Raw genomic sequence first — 27296 nt, forward strand, 5'->3', positions numbered from 1 at the left:
GTATTCTGAGCTAAGCTTTCAGGAAAATTAGAAAGATCGCACCCCCCAAACCACCCCCCCAACACCCCAGGCCCAGAGTCTGTCTGAGTTTAGCTTCACAGCATGAAGGCTGCTTCAGGAAAGCTGATATAGCAAAGAAGCAGCAGGAACTTAATACTTCAGAGGGGCCCAAGAGCCCACCCAGGGCCACCCCATGCAGACCGCACAGACCTGGAGGCTATGATCCAGGCCTGGTCACTCAACACCTGGCCAGGTGGGCCAGGAGCAGGCAGGGTGGGGCTTCCAGCTGGACCTGGGGCTTCCTATAACTCCCCTCCACCAGCCCTTGCTCCCCAGACTAGGGCTTCCCTAGAGGAAGATGAGGGAGTGAAGGTCCTTGTCTCTGCTCCTGGTCTAACGGCCCCGGCTGGAGGAAGGGAAGGAGAGAGAGGGGAGGCAGAAGGTCGGAGCCGGACCACAGACACTCTGGGGGTCCTGCTGACCCTGCAAGAGTTCAAAATTCTAATATTCCCTGGGCAAAAGACACCAAGATTCTAGGTTGCAGAACCTCAAAATTCTAAGACTCCAACAGAAGGATTCCGTGTTTTTTAAGATTCCACCACCATGCGACTTCAAGTCCCACTGTCCATCCCTGCTCCCCACCCGAGGGACCCGGCAGTGAAAGCACAAAGAGAGACGGACAGAGATGGGGAGGGAGACAGCCCAAAACAAAGACGAGCACCAGCGCCATCCTTCGAGCTTGAGTCGTTCTGAGCGGGATGCTGGGTTTCTCTCCCTGGTAGAGGGGTAGGATTGCCCACCCCCGGCCCTCCCGGCAGCCAGGGGGCTGACTTCCCCAGGCTGCAGCAAAGCCCCACGCGGGCCACAGGGCCCAGGGGCTGGGGGGCTGGAGAGCCCAGGTCAGGAGGCTGGCAGGGGACCCAGGGCTCTGTTCAGGGAGGGACTCCTCTGGGGCGGACACTCTCGGCCCCTGAGAGAGGAAGCTGCTGGCCAGGGATGCGCTGAGGGATCCTCCCCAGGGTCTCCGCCTCCCTGCTCAGAGCCCGAGTCTTACCCCGGGCACCAGAGGGGCAGGTCCTGCTGCAAAGCCCGGAGTCAGGGGAGTTCCCTCCGACACTCAGGATGCAATTTCCATGGCAACACAGCCCCGGCCCCCTTACGTCCCAGTTGAGACCACTGAGCCTATGGAATCTGGGAGACCAGCTGGAAGAGGTGTCTCTGGGTTGCTCAGAGCTCGGTTAACGGTCTGGCTGCTTTCCCCTCCGTGGACAGGGAGTCAGGCGGGCAGGGGGCACGAAGCCGAGCCCCCGAGGCTGGCCCGGAGAAGCATGGGCAGGGACGCTCACTCACAGCCAGCCTCTTTCGAGCCCAGAAAAGAGCCCCCAACGCTCATAATCGCTGCTATTCTTGAGTGCCAACGACGTGCCAGGTGCCGCACTTCACTTTTTATACCCAGTGTCTTGCTTAATCCTCCCACAGCTCTGTGAGATGGGGCCCATCCCTCCACAGACCGGGGAACTCAAGAGACGTGCGTGGTGGCCTTCCCAGGTCGGCCGGGGTCTCTGACCCAGCGCCTGCCCGCACAGTCACCATGCTAAGCTGCTACCTGTGGCCCCCACTCAGCCCTCTCCACTGTCAAACCTGTGCCGATCAAATCCAGGTCCCCGAGGGGCACCCTGTTTGTGGGCACTTGGACGCCCCCTCCGACCCTGACCTCCTGGAACTGCTGTCTGAGCCACAGGCGGTGGGGACGGGCCCGTGGACCGCCCTCCTGGAGTTTCACTCTTACCTTCGGCCACAAAGGCCAGAGCTCTCGGCAGGGGCCCCTGGGGTGTGCTGTAGTCTCACACAATCTGTTTCTTCTGGTCAAGAACATGGGCTTCCCCAACAATGCTGGGGAGTCAGGGAGGGACGCAGCTGGGGTTCTGATGGTTGTGGGTCGGACCTGGCTCCCCGAACCCCCCGTCATGACTGAAGAAATCTCACCAGCTGCGTCTGTGAGCAACCCTGACCCTGTTTCCCCAATGCCTTTGTAGGAGTATTTTTAGCAGATCCTCTTTTTTTTTCCCAAAATAAATGTGAATTGCAAAAATAACCACTTGGAATTGCAGTGTACTTTCCCCCAGTGTCCCCCAGGGAACAGAGAGGAGCCCGGGGAGGTCTTCAGCAGGGTTCTGCAGGTGACTAGGAGTTTTCCAAGGCTAAGGATGGAGTCAGGGTTGGGGCTGGGATTGGGTTGAGGCTGGGGTGGGGATTTGGCCTGGATGTCGAACTCGAGCAGTAATTCCTAAGTGTTCTAAGAACACTCATTCATGTTTAAGAGTTTGAGCTCTGCTTTGAGGGGTCCTAAGGATTCAAGTCCCAACTCGGCCATTTGTCAACTATACATCCTTGGAGAGGACACATCATTGCCTGGAGCCTCACTTTCACGTCTTTTAAGATGGGATAGTAAGACCGATCTCCTGGAGGAGACATGAGGATGAAATGAAACTTGTCAAGGGCTCAGCGTCACAACTGTTAGCTCTCAGCCTTCCGCCGGGAGGAAGCGGGGCCCACCGCTGCCACACACGGAGCTGTGTTCTCCGCAACCAGGACAAAGCCTGACTCACAGGAGGCTCTGGAGGAACGTTTGTCAGATTCAAAACCGGGTGTTTGGGGCGGGCTCCATGGTCAAATACACTAGGCAAATTCTGGTCTGGGCAGGTTGATCAGATCTCTTTACTTTGGGATATTGTAGAACCTTAAATGTGCCAAAAGCACAATGTGAGTGCTGTGTGCTCAGTCGTGCGTCCGACTATTTGCAATCCCACAGACCGCAGCCCACCAGGCTCCCCGGACCATGGAATTCTCCAGGCAAGAATATTGGAGTGGGTTGCTGTTTCCTTCTCCAGGGGATCTTCCCGACCCACGGGCGAATCTCTAAGAAGCTGTTATCATCTGCAGGGTCTCCCACCGCGCCAGGAGCATCTCGTGGGACCAGTGTCCCCGGGATCACACCTGGAGAAGTTCACCAGCATCTGGGTAACACCCTGGTGCTTAGTGGGAGCGCGGGACTGAGGCTGAAACGGGGCACATAAACATGAAGGGGGCAGAAATCAGAGGGTTGGGGTCGGGGGGAGGTCTGCTTGATGGCATGACATTCAGGCAGGGAGAGTCTAACAGACTCCACCTTGCAAGACCTTTGTGAGGGTTAAATAGTTAACGGGCGCCAGAGTGCCCAGGCAGACAGCCTGGCACACAGCAGGGGCTCAGTAAGCAGTTCCTCCCTTACTGCCCCCAGGAGCAGCCCTGCCAGGCCTGGTGGGATGAAGGCAGGAGGAGGACCTGAAGAGGCAGCCAGGCCTTCCCTCCATGGAGCCACGCTGCCCCCTGGGGGCTGAGGCTGGTAACAGGTCAGACTGAGCCCCAGAGCAAGTTTGGCGTCCTGGGCTGGGCTGGGCTGGGCTGGGCTGGGCTGGGGGTGGGGGGCGGGGGGGCGATGAGGGGCCCGGGGGGGGGGGGGGGCGCGGTGATGAGCCCTCTGCTCCCCGCCCTGGCAAAGGTCCGGGCCAATAGGTGCAGACCCAGAAGCACAGCGACAGGGCAGGAGGCAGAGAAGCTGAACCAAAGGTTACCCCCTTCCTGGCTGCCTTACCTAGGTGCCCCTTCCCAACTCCCACAGTTCAGTTCAGTCGCTCAGTCGTGTCTGACTCTCTGCGACCCCGTGGACTGCAGCACGCCAGGCTTCCCTGTCCATGACCAATTCCCCGAACTTACTCAAACTCATGTTCATCGAGTCCGTGATGCCATCCAACCACCTCATCCTCTGCCGTCCCCTTCTCCTCCCGCCCTCAATCTTTCCCAGCATCAGGGTCTTTTGCAATGAGTCGGTTCTTTGCATCAGGTGGCCAAAGTATTGGAGTTTTAGCTTCAGGATCAGTCCTTCCAATGAATATTCAGGACTGATTTCCTTTAGGATGGACTGGTTGCTGTCCAAGGGACTCTTAAGAGTCTTCTCCAACACCACAGTTCAAACGCATCAATTCTTCAGTGCTCAGCTTTGTTTATAGTCTAACTCTCACATCCATACATGACCACTGGAAAAACCATAGCTTTGACTAGCCAGACCTTTGTTGGCAAAGTAATGTCTCTGCTTTTTAGTATGCTGTCTAGGTTGGTCATAACTTTTCTTCCAAGGAGCAAGCATCTTTTAATTTCATGGCTACAGTCACCATCTACAGTGATTTCGGAAACCCCTAAAATACAGTCCATCACTGCTTCCATTGTTACCCCATCTATTTGCCATAAAGTGATAGGACCAGATGCCATGATCTTAGTTTTCTGAATGTTGAGTTCCCAACTCCCTACTCCTGACTTAATGATAATACTGTGCCTCAGGTCCAGGCTGCTGACCTGAGAATGTCTCTACAATAAGGACTCAGGAGCGGTCAATCTGGCTGAGATGAGGAACTAGGCAAGTTTCCTGGACGTTCTAATTACCCAACCATGCTGTTTATCTGTAGCTTTCAAGTTTACTGGGAAGGGCTCAGGGGGGAGGCAGCTGATGGAGACTGCTACCCCTTGGCACCACCACCCACATTTTATCCCCAAATGCCCACAGCCATCAGAGATGCTTATTACCAGGGGTGTGCTATTTACTGTGTACCAACCAACTTGCCAAGCAAACTTCACAAATGCTGACTGACACTTCCATTTGAGTCAACAGGTTAAGACAAGAGTGAAACAACAGGACAGAGGAGTGGGGGGCGGGGAGGGACAAGACAGCAGAAGGAGATGATGAGGTACAAACTACCAGGCATAAAATAAATAAGACTGTTGGTGATGGTGGTCACAAATCCTGTCTGACTCTTTGCGACCCCATAGAGTATATAGAGTATAGCCCACTAGGCTCCTCTGTCCCCCGCTGTCTCCCAGAGTTTGCTCAAATTCAGATCCCTTGAGTTGGTGATGCTGTCTGACCATCTCATCCTCTGCCACTCCCTTCTCCTTTTGCCTTCCATCTCTCCCAGCATCAGGGTCTTTTCCAATGAGTCGGCTCTTCGCATCAGGTGGCCAAAGCACAGAGTTTCAGCTTCAGCATCAGTCCTTCCAATGAATATTCAGGGTTGATTTCCTTTAGGATTAACTGGTTTGATCTCCCTGCAGTCCAAGAGGCTCTCAAGAGTCTTCTGAAACTGAAAGTGAAGTGAAAGTGTCAGTCACTCAGTCGTGTCTGGCTCTTTGTGACCCCATGGACTGTAGCCCACCAGGCTCCTCTGTCCATAGAATTCTCCAGGCAAGAATACTGGAGTGGCAGCAATTTTCTTCTCCAAGGGGATCTTCCCAACCTCGGAATCGAACCCAGGTCTCCTGCATTGCAGGTGAATTCTTTACCATCCATACACAAGGAAAGCCCATAAGAATCTTCTCCAACACCACAATTTGAAAGCATCAATTATTCAGCACTCTGCCTTCTTTATGATCCAACTCTCACATCCATACATGACTAGTGGAAAAACCATAGCTTTGACTATACAGACCTTATAAAATAAATAAGATACAAGGAAATAATATACAGCAGAGAGAGTATAACCAATATTGTATAACAACATTAAATGGAGCATAAACTATAAAAACACGAAATCACTACCTTCCACACCCGAAACCAATATAACAGTGAAAATCAACCACATTTCCTGTTCTTAAGTGAAACAACAAAGGCTTATGTTAGGACTTCACTTGCTCCACAACGACAAGGGTGACTTCTTTGTTGAATCAGGTAATAGTTTTCAAATACTGCAAGAATATTTCTTCAGTTTTTTTGTGTTACTATTCACCATGTCACATTTTTCTGTTTAATCTGCATTAACATGTTATCCATTACTTTCTTAGGCCTAGACAATCAACAAATGATAAATAAATCAAGCCCTGATGTGTAGCAATGGCCATTTTCCATGGTATAAAAGGCCAACAAGGTCTATTTCAAACTACCAGTGTGAGTCACTAGACAACAGACTTTGGAAGAGATGCTGGGTAGCATTTTTTTTTTTTTTTTTTTTTTTTTGCTTATAAACAACAGAAATGTGTTTCTCACAGTGGTGGAGGCTGCAGGTCCAAGATGAGTGTGCCTGCATCGCCCTGGTTCTGGGGAGGGCCCTCTTCTAGGCTGCAGATTGCCCTGGCAGAGAACAGAACTCAGCAACACATGGTTATAAAATGTTCCCAAAATTCAGATATGATAGATATCAACAACCTCAAGAACACAGATAACAGTAGCACACAATAAAAGAGCTAGAAAAGTGATTTGAGTGTTGTCTTTGTATTGAATATATTTTATGCTATTGTAAATTTATAGAATTTCACTTTTTAATGATGGCATCTAACAACAGCTTCACAAAATTCCTGAAAACGTAACAGCTGGCTCTTGCCAGCCGGTGGGAACTGGCTCCAGTACTATTACCCTGGGCCTTCTTCCAGTTTTACAACAGTGGAAACTGAGGCTCACAGAAACAGGGGTGTCTTAACTGCTCAAGGTCAAGATGAATGTGGCTTGGTAGGGTAGCACTCAGGTATATTTTACACTAAAACTGACTTTCAAACTCCCTGCTCGAGAAGACTTGGCATCTTCTCCGTCCACCTCTTTTCTACATCCCTCCGGCACTTCAGCACAATTTACTGAATTTCTTCTTCCTCCTCCCCTCTCTTCAAAACCAATCCTGAGGCTGGACCCTTCCTCCTATTCCAGGAACACTAAACCCTGGAGCCTCTAATGCCAAAGAAGGAGCCCTCGGATCCAGGGGAGGGTGAGGGATACCCAGGCCAGCTAGCAAGTACTCGAGTGACCTGCCCCCCAAAACCTCCCCCTTGGTTCATACCTCTCTAAGTGGCAGGAAGAGCTGTGGGGCCCTGCAGAGAGGCGGCAGAGCCCCACTGCTAACCTCTGACCTTGGGCAAGTCACTTCACTTCCTGGAGGACGCGGGCTGTCCGATCCCTGCCCTAAGGGTTGCCAGGACCGTTGTCTAACTGCTGCCTGCCTCCTCTCCCAGTTTCCTTAAATGGTGTGATTGGGTGGATGCCAGGGAGCCCCCTGCTCAACACTGAGCCTGGGATTCCATCCTGAAGGGTCTTACCTTGGGTTTCCAGCACTGCCTTCTTCCAACTGTTCCTTTTAATTCCATTAGGCTTGCAGGAACAGCTGATCAATCCAATCTTCAAGAAGGAGTTTGTTCGGGCTTCTTCCCTGAGACCCTGGGCTCTTCCCCTCTTCCCTCTTCCCTCTCCTGTAGGCAGGAAAGCTGTGGCCTAGCCGCCCTGGCCTGAGGCCCACAACCAGAGGCCCTGGCTCAGGTCTTCCCTTCATGAGTCTTGATCTTGCTGGAAGGGAAACCCCACCATATTACCTGCAGCCCCTCTGGGTTATTCTGAGAGGTTCATGGTTCTCTGCAACCAGCCCTTCACGGGTCTGACCAGTCCTGATCCCCGCTCGGCTGCCCACAGAGGTCACCGTGGCCAGAGACTGATGACGGATGATGTCAGATGACTTGACCTTCATCCCTGAGCGACCTCGGCAAGTTGCTGACCCTCTCTGAGCCTCCTGCTTCCGGCAGCAGACATTTTTGAGTGTGTTCTCACACCAGGCACTATGCGGGCACCGGGCTGTACCCAGAAGCAGGAGAGACAGGGCCCCTGGCTTCGTGAACTCTGCGGCCCTCACTGAAGCAAATCAACGGAATAGAGGCAAACTGTCGCGAGTCCTGGGAAGGACACCAGCCCGAGAGGGTGGCAGATGTTAGACAGAGCGGCAGGGAAAGGGGAGAAACTGAGTAGAGAGCTAAGGAATGAGAAGGGGCAGTCATGTGAAAACCGGAGGAACCAGAAATGCACAGGCCCCCCAATTCCTCACCAGGGAAGAGGCTTAAAACACTGTGCCTCGCAATCCTGGGTTCCAAGGAGGTGCCCAGTGGGCCACGGACAGGAAAAAAGCGAGGACCTGGGCGACTGAGCTTCGCCTCCCAGCTCCACCTCCTCCAGAATAATTCTGCTTCTGTTTTAAAGACTGGATTTGGGGCTTCCCTGGTGGTCCAGTGGTTAAGAGTCTGCCTTGCAATGGGGGGAACACAGGGTACCATCCCTGGTTCCGGAAGATTCCACAGCAACTAAGCCCATGTGCCACAACTACTGAGCGAGTGCTCAAGAGCCTGTGCTCCACAAGAAAAGCCACCACCGTGAGAAGCCAGCACCCAACAAAGGTTAGCACCTGCTTGCTGCAAGTGGAGAGAGCCTGCATGCAGCAACCAAGACCCATCACGGCCAATCAACAAATAAATCTTTAAAAAAAGACTGGAATTGGATGTTTTAGAAACAAGAATGACAGCTGAAAGATGTTCAGAAACTACTAGAAACTCATCTCACTCACGATGAGATGATGGCTGAGGAATCCTCTCCAGCCTTAGGATGTCTTCCATCTGTCCTCCCAGAGATGCTCACCTCCCCCTACTCCACCCGGCACAGTCTGTGTGCCAGGTGTGTGCCCCCCACCTTTAAGCATCATCTGGCTTTCACCTAGCAAAAGTCCCAGACAGAGAAGAAAAATACTAAATCTCTGGATTCCTTTTGAAAACTGGAGAGAAAACCATGATGAGCACAAACATAAGTTCATTTTTAATATATTATCCAGCCCCCCACTCATGCCCACAGAAACAGACAGGAGTGCAAAGGCTCAATGTGTTTATATCAGCGTGTTTTCAAACCATGGCTGTGACTCAGTTTCCCTGGGGTGCCTCATGACTCACTGTTCCAGGTACCTCTTGCTGTGCAACAGAGGACTCCAAAACTTAGTCACTTAAGATAATTATTTTATTTTTAATTAACAATTCACTGGTGAATATTACTTTATTATAGTATTATTGATTTAGTCAGTTACTCATTTTGTGAGTCAGGAATTCAGTAAGGGCTTTTCTGGTGTCACACAGCATTAAAGGAACTCGAGCAGGGGTATTCAGCAGGTGGATCTGCCAGTCTGGAAATCTAAAACAGATTCACTCACAGCTTTTCTGGAGTCCTGGTAGGGATGGCTGGGAGCCTGGGCTTGCCTAGAAGTCTGAGCCCCTCTGGGACTCTAAACTCTATGTGTCTACAGGTAGCCCCAGTACAGCAGGCCTCAGAGTAATCAGACTTTAAAAGCTCAAGGCCCCAAGAGAGAGTGTCCAAGAAAGGAAGAGAAAGCTGCTGGTGTCTCAAGCCTTGGTCCAGAAACTGGAATCTCATCGCCTCTCTTACATTCTTCTGGGTTAAGCAGTCCCAGGGCCCACCTGGATACAAGAAGCAGGGAGAGATCTCAGCTTCCAATAAAAAGAACAGCAAGCAATTTGTGCTCATCTTTTATTTGCCACACTGATGTTTTTCATTAATATAACAATTAAAACTGACAGGATTTAGGACTTCTCTAGTGGTCCAGTGGTGAAGAATATGCCTTCCAATGGAGGAGACACAGGTTCAATCCCTGGTCAGAGAACTAAGGTCCCACAAGCCTCATAGTAACTCAGCCTCGGACTGCAACTAGAGAGCCCGTGTGCCACAGTGAAGACCCAGCATGGCCAATAACACATAAATAACAGGATCCCAACTGAGTCTACAGATTCAACGCAATCTAATCAAAATCCTGGTACATTATTTCATGGCTATCAACAAACCAATTCTAAAGTTTATATGGAGAGGCAAAAAATCCTCAATAGCCAACTCAATATTGAAGGAGAGGAACAAAGTGGGAGAACTGACACTACCCAGCTTCCAGACTTAATGCAAAGCTACAGTAACCAAGACACAGTGTGGTACTGGCAAAGGGACAGACAGACAGGTTAGTGGAATAGAATAAAGAGCCCAGAAGCAAATCCACATAAATACAGTCAGCGGATCTTTGACAAAGAGCAAAGGAAACGCAATGAAGAAAAGACAGTCTTTTCAACAAATGAAGCTGGAACAACTGGATATCCACATCCAAAACAAAAAAAGAATCTAGACACAGACCTTACATATTTCACAAAAAAATAACTCAAAATGGATCACAAACTTAAATGTAAAATGCAAGATTAGAAAACTCCTAGAAGATGATATAGGAGAAAACCTAAATGACCTCGGGTACGGTGATGACTTTCTTATACAATACCAAAGGCACAATCCACAAAAGGAACTAGATAAGCTAGACTTCACGAAAATTTAAAACTGCTCTGCAAAACACAACGTCAAGACAATGAGAACGCAAGCCACAGACTGGGGGAAAGATTTGCAAAAGACACATCTGATAAAGGACTGATACTTAAAGTACACAAACACTCTTAAAACTCAAAACAACCCAATTTTTAAAATGGGCCAAAGACTTTAACAGACACGTCATCAGGGAAATGCAAATTAAAATGACAATGTGACAGCATCATATATTGGTATCTGTTAGAAAGGCCAGAATCTAGAACACTAACATCATCAGATGCTGACAAGGACAGGGAGCCACAGGAACTCTCACTCACTGCTGGTGAGAAAGCAGAGTGGCACAGCCATCCTGGAAGACAGGTGGGCAGTTTCTTACAAAACTAAACACACTCCTACCATACAACCCAGCAACTGCGCTCTTTGGTGTTTCCCCAAATGAGTTAAAGACATGTCCACACAAAAACACGCAACTAGAGAGCCTGAGTGTTGCCGTAAAGACCCAGCAAAGCCAAAATAATAAATAAATAAATGAAAATTTTAAAAATGTCTGTTTTGAAGACAGATATTTGCCTCCCTTCCTGGGACGTCAATGCCACTAGTACTTCAATAAGTCTCCCTCCGTAGGTGCCAAGGCCACACTAACTTGCTGTTTGTGTGCAAATCTGTATTTTTTGGGATACTTTGAAGGAAGGTACCCCTGTCATGCTTGATGTTCTTTGTTTAAAGCTGTGCTGAAAACCATGCTTCTCTGGAACAGTTTCAATGCAGGGGACAGAGGTTCAATCCCTGGTCTGGTCTGGAAAGATCCCACATGCCGTGGAGCAACTCAGCCGGTGCATCACAACTACTGAAGCCCAGGCGCCCTGGAGCCAGTGCTCAGCAACAAGCAAGAGAAGTCATGGCAATGAGAAGCCCCGTGCAGCACAACTACAGAGTTAGCCCCCACTCGCCACAACTAGAGAAAACACACCCGCAGCAACGAAGATCCAGTATGGCCAAAGATAAATAAATATTTTTTTAAAAAAATAAAAGTTAAAAGAGAGACAATACCAAATGTAAGCCAAAATGTGCAGAGATCATATCACTCACAGCGCTGGCCAGAATATAAAATGGTACAACCACTCTGGAGAACAGTTTGGCAGTTTCTTTAAAAAAAAAAAAAAAAGCCATCATTCAACTTTCAGTTGCCCCACAACATGTGAGATCTTAGCTCCTCCACCAGGGATCAAACCTGTGTCTCTTGCATTGGAAGGCAGATTCTTAACCACTGGACCACCCAGGAAGTCCCCCAAACAGACATTCTTAAGGTCTGGACAATGCACGCATTTCTTTAATGGTTAGAGAAAAGCAACAGTGTATGTTTGACAAGCCACAAGGCAATCTGTTCTAGTTAGCACAAAGTTCAAGCTAAACCATGTACTGTAAGTAGAATGCCTTTCCCATACCTCAGTATGTGAAAATTTCTTCCACCACTCCATTAATAGAATACTCCTTGTTAAAATTTAACCTTTTCATTGGAAGACAGTTGCTTTAGCAGGTTGTGTTAAGTTTCTTCTGTACAACAGTGTGAATCGGCTGTGAGTACACATACATGCCCTCTCTCTCGAGCGTCCCTTCTACCCCCCACCGTCCCACCCATCCAGGTCATCACAGAGCACCGAGCAGAGCGCCCTGGGCTATAAGCAGCAGCTTCCCACCAGCTATTTCATACATGGTTGTGTATCTATGTCACTGCCACTCTCTCAATAGGTCCCACTCTCTCCTTCCCCTGCTGGGTCCACAATTCCATTCTCCACATCTGCATCTCTATTTTCTGTTATATAATATTCTTGAGGTGACAAAATTACAGAAATGTTGCCAGGGTCGACAGGCGTTAAAAGGACAGGACGGACTGGTAAACAAGCAGGTGTGAGCAGAAAACAGCAACAGGAGGGATTCCTGAGCTGATAGAAAGGTTCTGTATCTTGATGGCATCAATGTCAATAACTTGCCTGTGACATTGAACCCTAGTCATGCCAGATGTTTCCATGGGAGAACACTGGGTGAAGAGTACACTGATTATTTCTTACAACTGCACGTGAATCTACAATTTTCTCAAAATTAAATGCTTAATTGTTAAAAAGGAAAGGCAAGCCCACATTCTGAATTCATTCAGATTCATCAGGCATAAAATTCATTAAAATTTTATAACTTCTGCTCTTCAAAAGACATCATTAAGAAAAGGAAAATGCAAGCCAAAGACTGGGGGGAAATCTTTGCAATGTTTGTATCTGACAAAGGACTTCTACCCACTACATTTAAAGAACTTTTACAATATGATAAATACAATGCAATTAAAACTACAGGGAGAGAAGACTTCACAACTCCTACCACTAGCATGACTAAAACTGAAAAGGCTGACAAGGGCTAAGTGGTAGCAAAGATGTGGAGACATTGTATATTGCTGGTGGGAACATAACATGGTACCAGTGCTTTATAAAACTGCATGGCAGTCACACCCAGATACTTACCCGAGATATGAAAGCATGTATTCACAAAATCAGACTCATACAGGAATGCTGTTTCATAAAGCCCCAATCTAGAAACAACCCAAATACCCATCAAAAGGTGAAGGATAAACCAATCGTGGCATATCTGTACAACCCAATACTATTCAGCAACAAAAAGAAACAAAATATTGATATACACAAAGACACAAATGAACCTCAAAAACATCCTGCTGAGCAAAAGCAGGCAGACACAAAAGATTACACTCTATGATTCCATATATACAAAATTCCAGGCTAAAACTAATGTAAAGTGACAGAGAAGATCAGTGGTTGCCCAGGGCTGGGAGCAGGGAAGGAAGCTGACTGCAAAGCAGTAGGACGGATGTTCGGGCGAGAGATGAAATTCTTCTACTATCTTGATTGTGGGCATAGGTGTACATATCTGTCAAAATCAAGCTGTACTCTGATAATGTGTTCATTTCCTTTTACATAAAATTATAACTCTATAAGGTTGATTTTTAAAAGATACAATGCTATTCTGTCTCAGAGTCAACACACACACACAAAAGTACTCTGTCAACTCGCTATTACAGTTTCTAAACGCTTACCTAACTCTTCCTCTCCGACAGATAACTCAACAGCTGGCAACCGGCGGGGGTCCACGAACCGCCACGCTGAGAGGCACTTCCCTACCCCTCCTCGGGTTCTCCAATAAACCTTCATGCAGCCTTATTTTGCAAAACTAAGTTGAACAGCTGGGAGGCAAGAGCAGGGGAAAGCGGAGTCCAGGGTCACTGGGTCTTGAACACCGGCTTGTGCGACAGCCGCAACACCCGGTACGTGTTGAGGCCCGGCACGTCGAAGCCCGGGGACAGCCCGTGGCGGTCCAAGGGGTAGAAGTTGACCAGCTGCCCGTGCTGGGCCTCCAGGGACAGCCAGGAGTCGCCGAGCGGCAGGGCGCACGGGAACTCGCGGGCCACGTGCAGCTGGAAGACGCGGCCGCGCACGTGGCGCAGCGTGAGCGTGCGGAAGGCGGCGGGCACCAGCGCCTCCACGCGGGGCCCGAACTGGCGCAGGCGCAGTTCGCCCGCCGGCCCGGGGCGCACGTCGTAGAAGGTCAAGTTGGAGAAGGTGAAGTAGCCGGTGAAGGGGCGCGCGCTGGGCGGCGGCGCCGGGCTGAGCTCGGCACCCCGCAGGGCCCTCTCCATGGCCGGCAGGAGCACGTCGTAGGCCTGCGCCACGAGGTCGGGCCCGGGCGGCCGCGGCCCGGCCAGGAGCAGCGTGAGACCCAGGCGCAGCGGCGGCACCAGGGAGAAGGTGGCCGCGTAGCCGTCCAGCTCGCCGTCCTTGCGCACCACGCGGTAGCCCCGCTGCGCGTGGAACTCCCACGGCGTGCCCGTCTCGTTGGCGAAGTAGGCGCCTGAGCAGGCCAGCAGCGGCGCCAGCAGCGTCTTGGACGCATCGGGCCGCAGGAGCCGCTGGGGCCCGCCGCCCAGGAGCACCATGGCCAGCTTGGCCAGGTCCGCGGCAGTGGAGTACATCTGGCCCGACGGCCGGTACCAGCCCAGGTCATACAGAGGTGCCGGCCGCCCGCTGCCGTAAAAACCCACTGCCAGCCGGGCGTGCACAGAAGGCGTCAGGTCGAAGCCCGTGTCTGCCATCCCCAGCGGCTCCAGCACCTTCTCCAAGATCCAGCGCTGGTAGTCACCCTGGACGGTGTGAGCAGCCAGGACGTGGGCCAGAAGCGAGAAGGCCAGCGTGCTGTAATGACACCTGGAAGAGGAAGCGTGGAAGCTGGCCCGCAGCCTAGGATGGGCATCGCCAGGCCCCAAATAACCCCTTCCCACTTGCTCGGATTGTCTGAAAAACCTTCCGAGTTTCATTTTACCGGGTAGACGGGAAAGGAACCTGCTTTACGGCGTCGGAGATGGTCAGACCTAGCAGAGACTTCAGAGATTATTGAATACAACTCAGTCTTTATTCTACCTCTGGAAAGAGGAAAGCCCAGAGAGAGGCAGAGAATTGCCCAGGGTCACACGGCAGATTGGCAAAGACCTAGTCTTAGCAGTGCACCTGGGAACGTGCTAAAACGATTCTACTTTACACATCAGTATAATTTACTTTATCAGGAAAACGAGCCTCAGACTGCTGGGATTGGGTGGCGCAAGTAATGATAGTGATCACATAGCTCAAGGATAGCATCTAAGGGGCAAGATCTCACCCCCTTCTTCCCAGCCATGGCAGACACCAATAATCAATAGGGAGTTGCTTTTCTTTCCCAGAGCAGACGCTGTTTCAGACTCTCTAAAATAGTGCCTCAGGAAGGCACGGGAATGGGTGAAAATGCACAAATCCTATTAGACATTCTTGAAGGAGCCCAGCCTCCTTTTTTTTTTTTTTTTTTTGCAAATAAGAAAAGTGAAGTTCACAGAAGCAGATGCTTCCTCCAAGGTCGCTCAGGAAGTTAGTGTCAGAGTTGGAAGGAGGACTCTAGCCTACAGACGGCTAAGCCTTAGATCCTTCCTTTCTTAAGAGAAGTGGGCCCTGAGGTTCAGCATTTGGAGAAGCAGAGGGGCAAATTTGGAAAAAGGGCGCTTGCCCAGGGCCTAGAAGGGGGCATCTGAGGCAGGAGAGTGCCCGCTGTCCTCTGTCCCACTCACAGCCCCACTGCTCCAGGAGCCCAGCTTCTGTTCAGTGGCTATCCCAGCTTTCCACTCCCTATCTCATCAGCATCCTGTTTACTTTCTAGCACTTGGAAAAAGCTGTATTTATCTTGTTTATCTGTTTAGCAATAAGAATGTTCACTGTTGACTGGCAAGAATGCAAACTCCATGAGAAGGCACCGAGTGGATCCGTTCGCTGCTGTTTCTCAGGTTTGCACATTCCAAGCACAAAGTGGCTGCTCAATAAATGTTGAGTTGATTCATCAAAAGAACTTGAGATTCAAACAGAACTGGATCTGGGCCCGGCTCCCCCACTACCTTGCTCTGCCATCTGTCCATGGGCCTCAGTCTCCCCAGATGTGGAACAGGGGTTATCAGTCATCCCTGAGGTCTTTCCTGGCTCTGATCACTTAGGATGTGGTTACATGGGCTGTCTCCCAGGACAGGTGTGTGCCTTTGTGACGTTCCTGGCATCGGCGCTCACCCCTCACCTGGTTCCAGGATCCACCACCAGCACATCATCTTTGAGCAGGCTCAGGGCCTCCCGGGTGCTGCCCCTCCACAGCAGCGAAGTGGAGCGGAGCCTTCGGGGAAGCCCTAGGGAGGAACCATGGTCAGATTTGCTGGGTCAGCTGAGGGTGGGGTGGGGAGCCCCTGGGTGCACCCCTCCCCCACCTTCCATGGGTTGAAAGATAAAATCAGCTTTAAAAAAAAAAAGCCTCTTGCGTGGACTCTAATCCTGGCTATGTTTTGTGTCCTTTGGGTTGTTGTGGGGTGGGGTTTTTTTTGTTTTTTTTTTTTCTTTTTTGCTGATATGCAGCATTTGGGATGCTTAGTTCCCCAACCAGGGATCGAACCCATGTCCCTGAAATGGAAATATGGAGTCTTAACCACTGGACCACCAGGGAAGTCCCCTGCCAGTGTTTTGTTGGGCAAGCCACTTAACCTCTCTGAGCCAGAGTCCCCTCATCTGTAACAGAATGAAAATAATTTCCACCATGGGGCTGGTATGAGGATTCAGTGAACTAAAATGCTGAGCATGATTATCATCAACCATCGACCTTCAATTCCATAAAATGTTAGGTTGCTGCCCAAGTATGTCTTGTGGAACTGACTCCTCTGACTGCTTGGGGTTTTCTGATTTTGGATGTGACAATATGGGAAGGCTCGCAGGATTAGGATCCTTCCCATCCATTCACTCAACAATAGTGTTCAAGCATCTGTTCTGTGCCAAAGGCTGTTCTGGGTTCTGAAAACATTTTGATAGTAGAGCCAACAGAATTTGCTACTGGAGGGGATATGGAGGGTATGGGCGTGAGTGAGAGGTTCCAGAGATAACTAAGGCTCTTGGCCTGAACGAGAGGTTCCGGAGATAACTAAGGCTCTGGCCTGAACAACTGGGGGCTGAAGTCCCAAGTCCTGGGTTTAAATTCTAACTCGAGCACTTCTTGCTGTGTGACCACAAACCGTGTGCTTAACCTCTCTGAGCCTCTATCTGCTCACTGTAAAGTGGGCTGAAGCACCTGCATTGATCTCCCTGGGAGCTGCTGCAGGGCCTAAGAATGCATGAAAAGCTCAGAATGGGAGAAAGCTCCAGATTAGGGTGAAGGTCAATCATAAAAGACCCTGGGAGCCTATAAGTTATCCAGGCAGCCCTGTGGTCAGCTGGTCCCTTTGGAACTGAGAGGACATGTAGGGAGTTTTTTTTTCCATTTATTTTTATTAGTTGGAGGCTAATTACTTTACAATATTGTAGTGGGTTTTGCCATACATTGGCGTGAATCAGCCATGGATTTACATGTGTTCCTCTGCTGGGTTCCTTGGCTATAGGTGAAGAAGAGTCCACAATTTACCCCTAGAGGGAGCCCTAGGGTCAGGTTGTAACCAGGAATGGATTTAATAGGAGGTTCATGGAGCAAAAGCCTGACGCCTTCCAAGGCCTGTAGCTAAGTTTGAATTTATAGTATTTTTAAAGTGAAAGTGAAAGTCGCTCAGTCGTGTCTCACTCTTTGTGAGCCCATGGACTATATAGTCCATGGAATTCTTCAGGCCAGAATATTGGAGTGGGTAGCCTTGTCCTTCTCCAGAGGATCTTCCCAACCCAGGGGTTGAACCCAGGTCTCCCACATTGCAGGCAGATCCTCTACTGACTGAGCCACAGGGGAAGCCCAAGGATACTGGAGTGGGTAGCCTATCCCTTCTCCAGCGAATCTTCTCGACCCAGGAGTCGAACCAGAGTCTTCTGCATTGCAGGAGGATTCTTTACCAACTGAGCTATCAGGGAAGTCCTGAGCTATCAGGGAATATTTTTAAAGAGGACCCCAAAATGGTATCAGGCCCCAATAAACCTAGGTCTACTCCTGACTGTAATAACCAGAGCTACATTGGCAAGTACCTGCTGTCAGCTAAGTGCTTGACATTCATTAGCACACTTAATTCCTCAAAATAGCATGAACTAGTCATTTTACAGAGGAGAAAAACAAGGCTCAGAGAGGTTATGTGACTTGCCCAAAATCACACAGCTAGGAGGCAGAGTTAGAATTTCAGTGCTTGTGCCCTTAGCCACTGGGCCACCCTCCCCTGATCGTGTTCTCCCTAGACAATTTCAGGAGGTTGCATCCTCTGGCTGAGCCTCAGGTTCACCATCCACTAATGGGAGCGAAAACCAGCCATGTCCATAGATTGAGACCTCAGGCCTGAACACATTTTGTCAAATGATGAAATAGTAGGCACTTGTGATGAATCCCTACCATCAGATGGGTTGATGGCTGAAAATTTGAACAAAAGAAAGCATTTCGGGGTGGTGCACGTGGTGCCTGCCTTCTCCCCCTTGGCTGGGGCAGTCACCACAGACCGCGGACCCCCTCCCACCCATTCGTGCCCAATTCCTGTCCACTGCTTTTGTCTCCCAGCATCCCAGCCTGCCCTTGCCCTTCCACCGTGGAGACTTCATCTTGGCTTGTTAGCACATGTTTTATCATTATTCTTTTTATGTAGTTTTTAATAAATAGCCCATTTACATGATTCAAAATCCTAAAGACCCCAAAGGGTATACAATGAAAAGTGTTCCTCCCCGTCTTCTCCCCAGCCACCAAGTTCCTCTCCTTGGAGGCAACCCAATGGTGTAATTCCTATTCTCCTTCCAAAGATGTGTGATGCATGTTCATATATATACATAGACACACACACATAATGTATGTGTATATGTACACATGTCATGTGATATGTACATTATACATGGAAACAGAGCGGATGGCGGGCCCAGCCTGGCTGGGTGAGAACATGCTTTTTGGTGCCCCACCTGAAATGGTTTGGGCTAAGCTAGGTCAAGTTCAGAGCCACTCACCCGATAGCTGGCTGGCCATCCTTCAGAGGGTGACGGGTGAAGGCCTCGGGGCTGGACCCACCTCCTCCATCCCATCCACCAGACTCTTTTGTTGAGGGGCTGATGCCGTACCCAGTGGGTTGTTAATGGTGAAGGCGCTGGCATACCGCTCCAGAGGGTCATCCAGAGAGGCCACGGTGCCCTCTTCCCACAGGCGGTACAGCATCAGGACAGGAAAGATCTTGGAGACGCTGGAGATCCTGGGCAACGAGAGGCACGAGGGTGCAGCAGGCATTGTTGGCTCCACAGCCCACCTCCACCCTGCACCGCCAGCCTCCAACTTTCTGGTGTCATCAGGAAAGCGCTGTGTGTATGTGAGTTCAGTCGCTTCAGTCGCGTCTGTTGCTTTGCAACGCCATGGACCATAACCCACCAGGCTCCTCTGTCCATGGGATTCTCCAGGCAAAAATTCTGGAGCGGGTTGCCATCCCCTCCTCCAGGGGATCTTCCTGACCTAGGGATCAAGCTTGTGCCTTCTGCATCTCCTGCATTGCAGCCAGATTCTTTACCCACTGAGCCACCTGAGAAGCCCAGGAAAGCAATGAGTCCACCCTTATTCATCATATCAGATGGAAATCCACAAGCCTCTGTGGATTGCCATTGAGATGCTTGAGAACATAGCAGAGGCAATGAGGCTGGGCCGGAGGGACACCCATGAGCACTTCCCCTTCGCCAGGTCCTCACCAGGAACTCCCCACTCTGGGACAGACCTGAGTTGGGATCGTACCTCTGCCTCTCACCAGCTGGGTTGCCTTGGAAAAAATACTAGACTTTTCTGAGATTTAATTTCATTGTCTTGTCTCATGGATTTTAGAAAGGATTGAACAAGATTATGCATGCAAGGTGCTTAGCAACATCCCTGGCAGGTAGTAAGGCTCAGTAGGTGATTTGTTATTGTTTAGTCACTCAGTCGTGTCCGACTTGCGACCCCATGGACTGTAGCCCACTAGGCTTCTGTGTCCATGGGATTTCCCAGACAAGAATATTGGAGTGGATTGCCATTTCCTTCTCAATGGGATCGTCCTGACCCAGGGATCAAACCCGTGTCTTCTGCTTGGCAAGCAGATTCTTTATCCCTAAGCTACCAGAGAAGCCCTCAATAGGTGATAGCAAATATAATTTTGCCCCCTGGCTGGTACATAGCAGGTGCAGCATGACTGAAACTCCTGTAATCCTCACAAGTATCCCTGGGTGCAAATGTATTCACTTAGCACTGTGAGGGCCGAGGATCCTACAGGCAGCACCCAGGAGGGGAGACTCTGGGTGTGTCCCAAGTTGCTTCCATCCGGGCCGCTGCTGCTGACTGTCAGAAACGTGGCTGGGGGACCCAGGAACCAGTTAGAGCTCCTTTCTGTCACTTGGAAGGGGGGTAGGGTGGAACACACGGGGGTCTTTTCTAGTTTGGGAGTTTTGAGGCTAAGGACTCTCCCAAAGGGATTCCTTCCTGACCTGTTACCCTGTGGTGTGATGTTAGGCCCTCACTGATCCACTCTGGACCTCAGTCTCCTCATCTATGAAATTTTGCCAAGACTTAAGAAAGGGCCCTGGTAGCTCAGATCTGCCCCCACCCAACCCAGTCGTAATTCTCATGAGTCCTCCTGCCTACCAAGTCCGCCTGATCCTCCCATCCCTCGCCCCCGCCACAGGACCCCCAGCTGACCGGTACATGGTGTACTCATTGGGGGGCCCAGAAGTCGGGTCTGAACCGTTCTTCTTCCCGAAGTTCCCAGTCCAGAGCACCGTGTCATTGTGGATGACAACTGCAGACATGGCAGCCAGGCCTGGGGCAGACAGGGCCTGGCGGAGGATCCTGTCCACCTGGGAAGAGACGAGCGGGCGGCTTAGAGCACACGTGTCCTTCTCCCCACCAGGCCCTTCCACCACCACCCCCTGCACACAGCACCCACTGTCTAGCTCCCCTCTGATCTCCCTGCCAGCGGCTGGAAGGGAGCCCCAGTGAGCCTCCAGACCTTGGGCTGTCAAATTATGTCCTGTGGGGTCGGCCACCACCCGGCTGCAATCAAAGCAGGTCCCCTGGAATCTGTTTTGTATGTAAGGTTTCCTTGTAAGACTCATTCAAAGAAACATTTCCTTGGAAATATACAAGAGGAAGGAGGGGTTAAGACCACTGACCTAATCAAACCCTTGTCTGATGCCCTAGAAAACCTTCAGTAGGCCTCATCTAGGGCTTTCCCTGGTGGCTCAGTGGTAAAGAATCTGCCTGCAGTGCAGGAGATGTGGGTTCAAGCCCTGGGTCGGGAAGATCCCCTGGAGAAGAAAATGGCAACCCATTCCAGTATTCTTGGGAAATCCCATGGACAGAGCAGTCCATGGAGTCACCAGGAGTCAGATACAACTTAGCAACTGAACAACAGCAAAAGCCTCGTCTGACCCCTAGCGTTGGAGAATTCAGTATTTGTAGAGGGCCCCTAATGCTCTCTTTGAACATTTGTTCGAAATATTAATACTTCTTTATTTTCGGTGATGAAGTTTAATGATGATTAACTGCTAACAATTTTTGGACATTTAGAATGTGCCAGACACAATACAAAATGATGTTCATACCTTGTCTTGCTTAATCCTCATAATAAGTCAGTGCTGATTTCCCCCCTAGTTTTACAGGTGAGAAAATCTGAGATATGAAGCCACTTGCCCCAGTGGCTCATGACTGGGGGAAATTGGAAATGGAACCCAATGCTCATTCCATCATCTGGCCAAGAGATTTGACATTCCCTGAACTGAGTTCAGTCTACCTGTAGTTTCCACCCCTGTACTAACTTTTCCTCTAATTTATGTATTTTTGGCTGCGCTGGGTCTCTGTGGCCGGGAGGACTTTCTCTCGTTGCAGCGAGCAAAGGCTCCTCTCTAGTTGCGGTGCTCTGGCTTCTCACTGTGGCGGCCTCTCTTGTTGGGGAGGATGGGCTCTAGGCACATGGGCTCTGTTGCTCCCTGGCCTGTGGGGTCTTCCAGGACCGTGTCTCCTGCACTGGCAGGCATATCCTTAACCACTGGACCACCAGGGAAGCCCACCTGTGCTAACTTTGCCGCAGTTTCCTCCTCTTTAGCTAGGGTTTCACAAGGTGATAACATACAGGGAAGTTAGCACACTGCAAGGCATATGCCAGGTTCTCATGAGAAGGCAGCTAGTTATTATTGTTGCTGTATTTTTTTTAATTAGTGTCACCCCTGGGAGGCAAATAGCAGCCTTCTGCTCTGTCTCCCTCACAAAAGCTTCTTGTGTATTTGCAGGCAGAGATTGTGTCTCTCTGCGCTGGCCCATGCCTGCTCTTACGTGAACACATCACCCTCCTTTCCTTCATCTGTCCCACAGACTGAATTTCAAACCCTTCCCTACCGCTGCCAGCCCCAGGCTGCTGCACATACACTCCTGTTTAAAAAAATTTTTATTAGGGTATAGGTGCTTTACAACGTTGGGTTAATTTCTGCAGTACAGCAAAGTGAATCAGCCATACATATACATACATCCCCTCTTTTTTGCATTTCCTTTCCATTTAGGTCACCGCAGAGCACTGGGTAGAGTTCCCTGTGCTATACAGGGGGTTTCACTAGTTATTTATTTTATACATAGTAGCGTACATATGGAGAAGGCAATGGCAACCTACTCCAGCGTTCTTGCCTGGAGAATCCCAGGGATGGGGGAGCCTGGTGGACTGCCGTCTATGGGGTCACACAGAGTCAGACACGACTGAAGTGACTCAGCAGCAGCAGCCGCGTATGTAAGGAGAAGGCAATGCACCCCACTCCAGTGCTCTTGCCTGGAAAATCCCATGGACGGAGGTGCCTGGTGGGCTGCAGTCCATGGGGTAGCTAAGAGTCAACACGACTGAGCGACTTCACTTTCACTTTTCACTTTCATGCATTGGAGAAGGAAATGGCAACCCACTCCAGTGTTCTTGCCTGGAGAATCCTAGGGACGGGAGCCTGGTGGGCTGCCGTCTATGGGGTCGCACAGAGTCGGACACGACTGACGTGACTCAGCAGCAGCAGCAGTGTATATATATGCCAACGCCAGTCTCCCCGTTCATCCCATCCCCTTTATCCTCCTTGGTCTCCATATGTTTGGTTTGTACTCTACGTCTGTGTCTCTGTTTCTGCTTTGCAGATAAGTTCATCTGTATCATTTTTCTAGATTCCACTTTCTGATCATTATGTCTCTGAAGGTGAGATCAAGTCAGTCAATCGTAAAAGAAATCAGTCCTGAATATTCATCAGAAGGACTGATGCTGAAACTGAGGATCCAATACTTTGGCCACCTGATGGGAAGAGCTGAGTCACTGGAAAAGACCCTGATGCTGGGAAAGATTGAAGGTGGGAGGAGAAGGGGACGACAGAGGATGAGATGGTTGGATGGCATCACTGACTCAATGGAGCGACTGAACTGACTGAAGGTGTGTGACCCAAGTGACTGGGGTCTCAGTGGCACAGACTAGACCTGACTGACAGTGCCCTCCAGTGTCAGGCCATCCCGCAATGGTGAGTGTTGTGATGTGCGGTTGTTCTTGTCCTTGTTCAGTTGCGCGGTCGTGTCCAACTCTTTACGACCCCATGGACTGCAGCACACCAGGCTCCCCTGTCCTTCACTATCTCCCAGAGTTTGCTCAAATTCGTGTCTGTTGAGTCGGTGATGCTATCTATCTCATCCTCTGCCACCCCCTTCTCCTTTTGCCTTCCATCTTTCCTAGCATCAGGGTCTTTTCCAATGAGTCAGCTCTTCGCATCAGGTGGCCAAAATATTGTAGCTTCAGTTTCAACATCAGTCCTTCCAATGAGAATTCAGGATTGATTTCCTTTAGGGCTGACTGGTTTGATCTCCTTGCAGTCCAAGGGACTCTCAAGAGTCTTCTCCAGCCCCACAATTAGAAAGCATCAGTTCTTCAGCGCTCAGCCTTCTTTATGGTCCAACTCTCACATCTATACATGACTACTGGAAAAACCATAGCTTTGACTAAGTGAACGTTTGTTGGCAAAGTGATGTCTCTGCTTTTTAATACACTGTCTAGGTTTGTCATAGTATTTTTTCCAAGGAGCAAGCATCTTTTAATTTCATGGAGTGTCTTTAATCATATTACAATAGCTCTGTGATCCTCCCCACCTCATCTTTCTCCACCTTCAGTTATGGCCCCCACTAGGCTGAATTTCCTCGTAATCTTCTACGTGTGTCTCCTACTGACTCTGCTGCCTCTGGGCCTTTGCACATACTGTTCCCTCTATCTGGAGCACACCCTTCACACCCCCAAGCTCCCTTACTATAAACACACATAACCTCTGGGTATCTCCTACCTGCTCAGCTCTCAGTTTAGGCATCACTTCCTCCAGAAGCATTCCATGACTTCAAGTCCCATGACCCCTAAACTTTCCCTGTCCTCACTCTTGCCCTTGTGATAAATACTTATTATGTTAACTGTTCTCTTCATTCCAGACTAGTAGCTCCTTCAGAGCAGAACAGGGTCTTCTTTCTGCCATATCGCTGGTGTGTAGGACAGAGCAAGTGTTCAAGAATTATACATTGAATGAATGAATGCCACTATCAGTGCAGAGGGTGTGCCCTCCCCTTCCTCAGCCTGGCCTAGTGCACAGAGTCAGTTCTCTCCTGGGTCATCACTGACCTTTTCCAGGGCCTCCTTCAACACAGGGAGGGGATGGGCCAGGGGCACAGGCTCAGGGTGCTGGGGACACATCCTCACGGGGGCAGAGGTCACCTCTGGTCCCAAGGAACCTGGAGGGAACATCACAAAATGAGTGAAGGACAGAAATCAGGATAGGACTCTAGGGGTCACTGTAGAGGAGATGGGAAGGTGGCAGCAAGTGCCAGGCTCATGCCCTAGGGCCAGCCTTCCACCTGGCACCCCCTGACCACAAGGTACCAGCCCTGGGCGTTCAAGAGAAAAAGGCAGAGTCTGCCTGGGAGGAAACAGCTCAGTCCCAAACTCACCACCTGCGGCTTGGCCTTCGAGAGACCAGTCAGGCCACAAGTGCCCATTGGCAGCCCTTCTGTCTCATATGACCAGCCTCCTCCCTCCGTATAGTCAGCAGACTTAGGTTCCAGCTCCGAGGGGCAGCCACAGCAACATCTCTATCTGTTCCCCTTTCTCCAGCTCTGATTATATATCTGGATGGAGAAGTGGACTCAGGGCTGAGGCTTCAGGCTTAAACCACCAGGAAGGACTCATTCCATCCCCAGAGCAGTGCATCTGGGCATCCGGGTGTGAGCCCCGTCCTGCTTTTATCCTGGTGTATGCTTCCTTGCAAGCTCAGAGGAAAGGTATGGAACTTGGCAGGACAGGACTCAGGCTTGAGACCATCTCTACGGCCCCCGGGCCTCCCCGCATCCTTTAAGGATGGTGTGGGGTGGTAAGAGTGGGAGAACCCCCCAGGACCACCTTTTCCTAAGTCTTCCAGACGTCCCTGGTGGTCCAGTGGTTAAGACTGCACTTCCACTGCAGGAGGTGCAGGTTCGAGCCCTGGTTGGGGAACGAAGACTCTGCATATTGTGTAATGCAGCCAAAAAACAATAAAATTATATTTTTTTTATGTGCCAGCAGGTCTTGTGTCTGGTGAGATGCTTTAAAAAAAAAAAGAAAAAAAAAGCTCACTTAAATAAATAAACCTTCCGCTGCCTCCCACGACCACCCAGAACTGGGAGAAGGCTCCCTGATGGAGGTTCACAGTGGCTACAAGCTCTTGAGACCCTCCCACCTCCTGAATCAGAGGGGCTGCGTGACTTGTTTTGGCTGACAGAATGAGGTTGAATTGATTGTGCACCTCCCAAAGCTAGACCTTAATCCGCCTTTGCTGCTTTGGAACACTTCCCTCTCGTGGACAAGCCTGGGATAGCGACCTTGAGAGGGAAAATCCACATGGGGGAGAGGTCCATTGAACTTGCTTGCATTGGAGAACCCAGGTTAGACCAGCAGGAGAACTGCCAGCCAGTGCATAGAATCATGAGAAATGATAGATCACTCTGTTTGAAGCCAGTAAGTTTAGGTGGTTTGTTACCCAGCATCTGATGATATGGTCCCAAGCAGGAAAATCACAAACCCTACAGAAGATCTCTCAACGACCTCATCCTCATTGTTTTTAATAACAACCTCTCAGGTGATGCCTATGTGAGGAGGAGGACGGACGCAGATCACTGTAATCAATGGACCCAGGATAGTTCCATAAACTGTTTCCCATTTGTGACAAATTAAGTACAAAATTGGAGAGAGAACATTTAGAAACTTTTATAGCAGTATCTCAGAGTAATCTTGTGAATGTTGAACCTAATTACTGAAAACATGGGCTTCTATTTTGTCTTTCTTTTTATTTCCCTAATATAATTCATTTTTTAATTTATTTCATAAGGCTGGTCTGCCACAGATTGGTAGTTTGATAGTTTGAGAAGCAAGGCCCTGGAGAACAGGCCAACCTACCCTCTTGGGGACTGTTCACTAGAGGGACTAAGAAACCTTTGATAAAGGAATTTACCCTAGAAAGAAAGGGTAGGCTGGGAGAGGAAGAAGCTGGCAAGAAAATAAAAGGAGGCATTTCTGCAAAAATCTGCAGGATTCTGGGAGCCCAGGCATTTGTTACACAGGATGACTCAGAGGAACAGAGAGAGACATTCTCCCCAACTGCAGCAGAGACCTGGGACCCTGGACCATCCAGGATCCCAGCGGGCCGATGGGCCCAGGGGTTGCTATAGCAACAGAGGGCCAGGATGTTACCTGCCCTAGAGGTTCATTTGCTGAACCTTAGCCAGCCCAGGATGCAGAGGTCAAGAAATGGCAGCTGCTGTCCATGTACACCAGCACATGTTCCTCCCAGGATCTTAGCTGAAGCTGGAGGAATGCCTTTAAAGGGAGGTAGAGCCTGGAGATTTCACCCTGAGGGCTGAAGGCAGAGCAAGAGAAACACTGCACTTTGCGGGGGGAGGACCCTGAGTTTTACCCCCCGCCCCAGAGTCAGTGGCTTAAGAAAACCCCAGGGGCGTTAGGATCCTCAGGTTATACAGAAGGGCATCGAGGCACAGAAGGAGGTCCAAAGATGCACAGTTCGTGAGAGCTAGAGTCTGCATGGAGGTCAGAGCTCCTGAGTCTGAATCTGTGGTCCTCCCTCAGGTCAGGAGTGGTGACTCAAAGCCCATGAGGACCATCCGGGACGGGGAACGACTCAAGGAGGCTCTGGCACTCACCAGTCTTCAGCTTGGGGAGGTGATACTGCCACAGGAAGCAGCCGGTCATGAGCACAGAGAGCACGAAGAAAAAGCTGCAGGAAGCTGGTAAGAGCCACTTCTTCTTCACTTTCAGCAGACTGAGCTGCCGGCCAGCCTGGAAGGGGAAGGGCAAGGCAGGCCCACACGGGAGGTCAGCACTGGGGAGGAGAGAGGGACCCCCCCCCCCCACGCCTGGCCCTTCCTATGCCTTCAGTTCAGTTCAGTCGCTCAGCCATGTCTGACTCTTTGCGACCGCGTGAACCGCAGCACGCCAGGCCTCCCTGTCCATCACCAACTCCTGGAGTCTACCCAAACTCATGTCCACTGAGTCGGTGATGCCATCCAACCATCTCATCCT

General features: G+C 50.2%; 1 protein-coding gene across 1 annotated transcript; it reads right to left on the reverse strand.

The window, feature by feature from the left end:
• Positions 1 to 13466: 13466 nt before the first annotated feature.
• On the reverse strand, positions 13467 to 27029 carry LACTBL1 (lactamase beta like 1). Its single transcript, XM_065927513.1, is given in 6 exon segments — positions 13467 to 14448; positions 15830 to 15935; positions 18685 to 18923; positions 20384 to 20541; positions 24351 to 24460; positions 26918 to 27029. Coding segments are annotated over 6 exon segments (1644 nt in total). The 5' UTR covers positions 26967 to 27029.
• Positions 27030 to 27296: the final 267 nt, after the last annotated feature.

The sequence above is a fragment of the Muntiacus reevesi genome, chromosome 3, assembly GCF_963930625.1.
Source record: "Muntiacus reevesi chromosome 3, mMunRee1.1, whole genome shotgun sequence".
Classification (NCBI taxonomy): domain Eukaryota; kingdom Metazoa; phylum Chordata; class Mammalia; order Artiodactyla; family Cervidae; genus Muntiacus; species Muntiacus reevesi.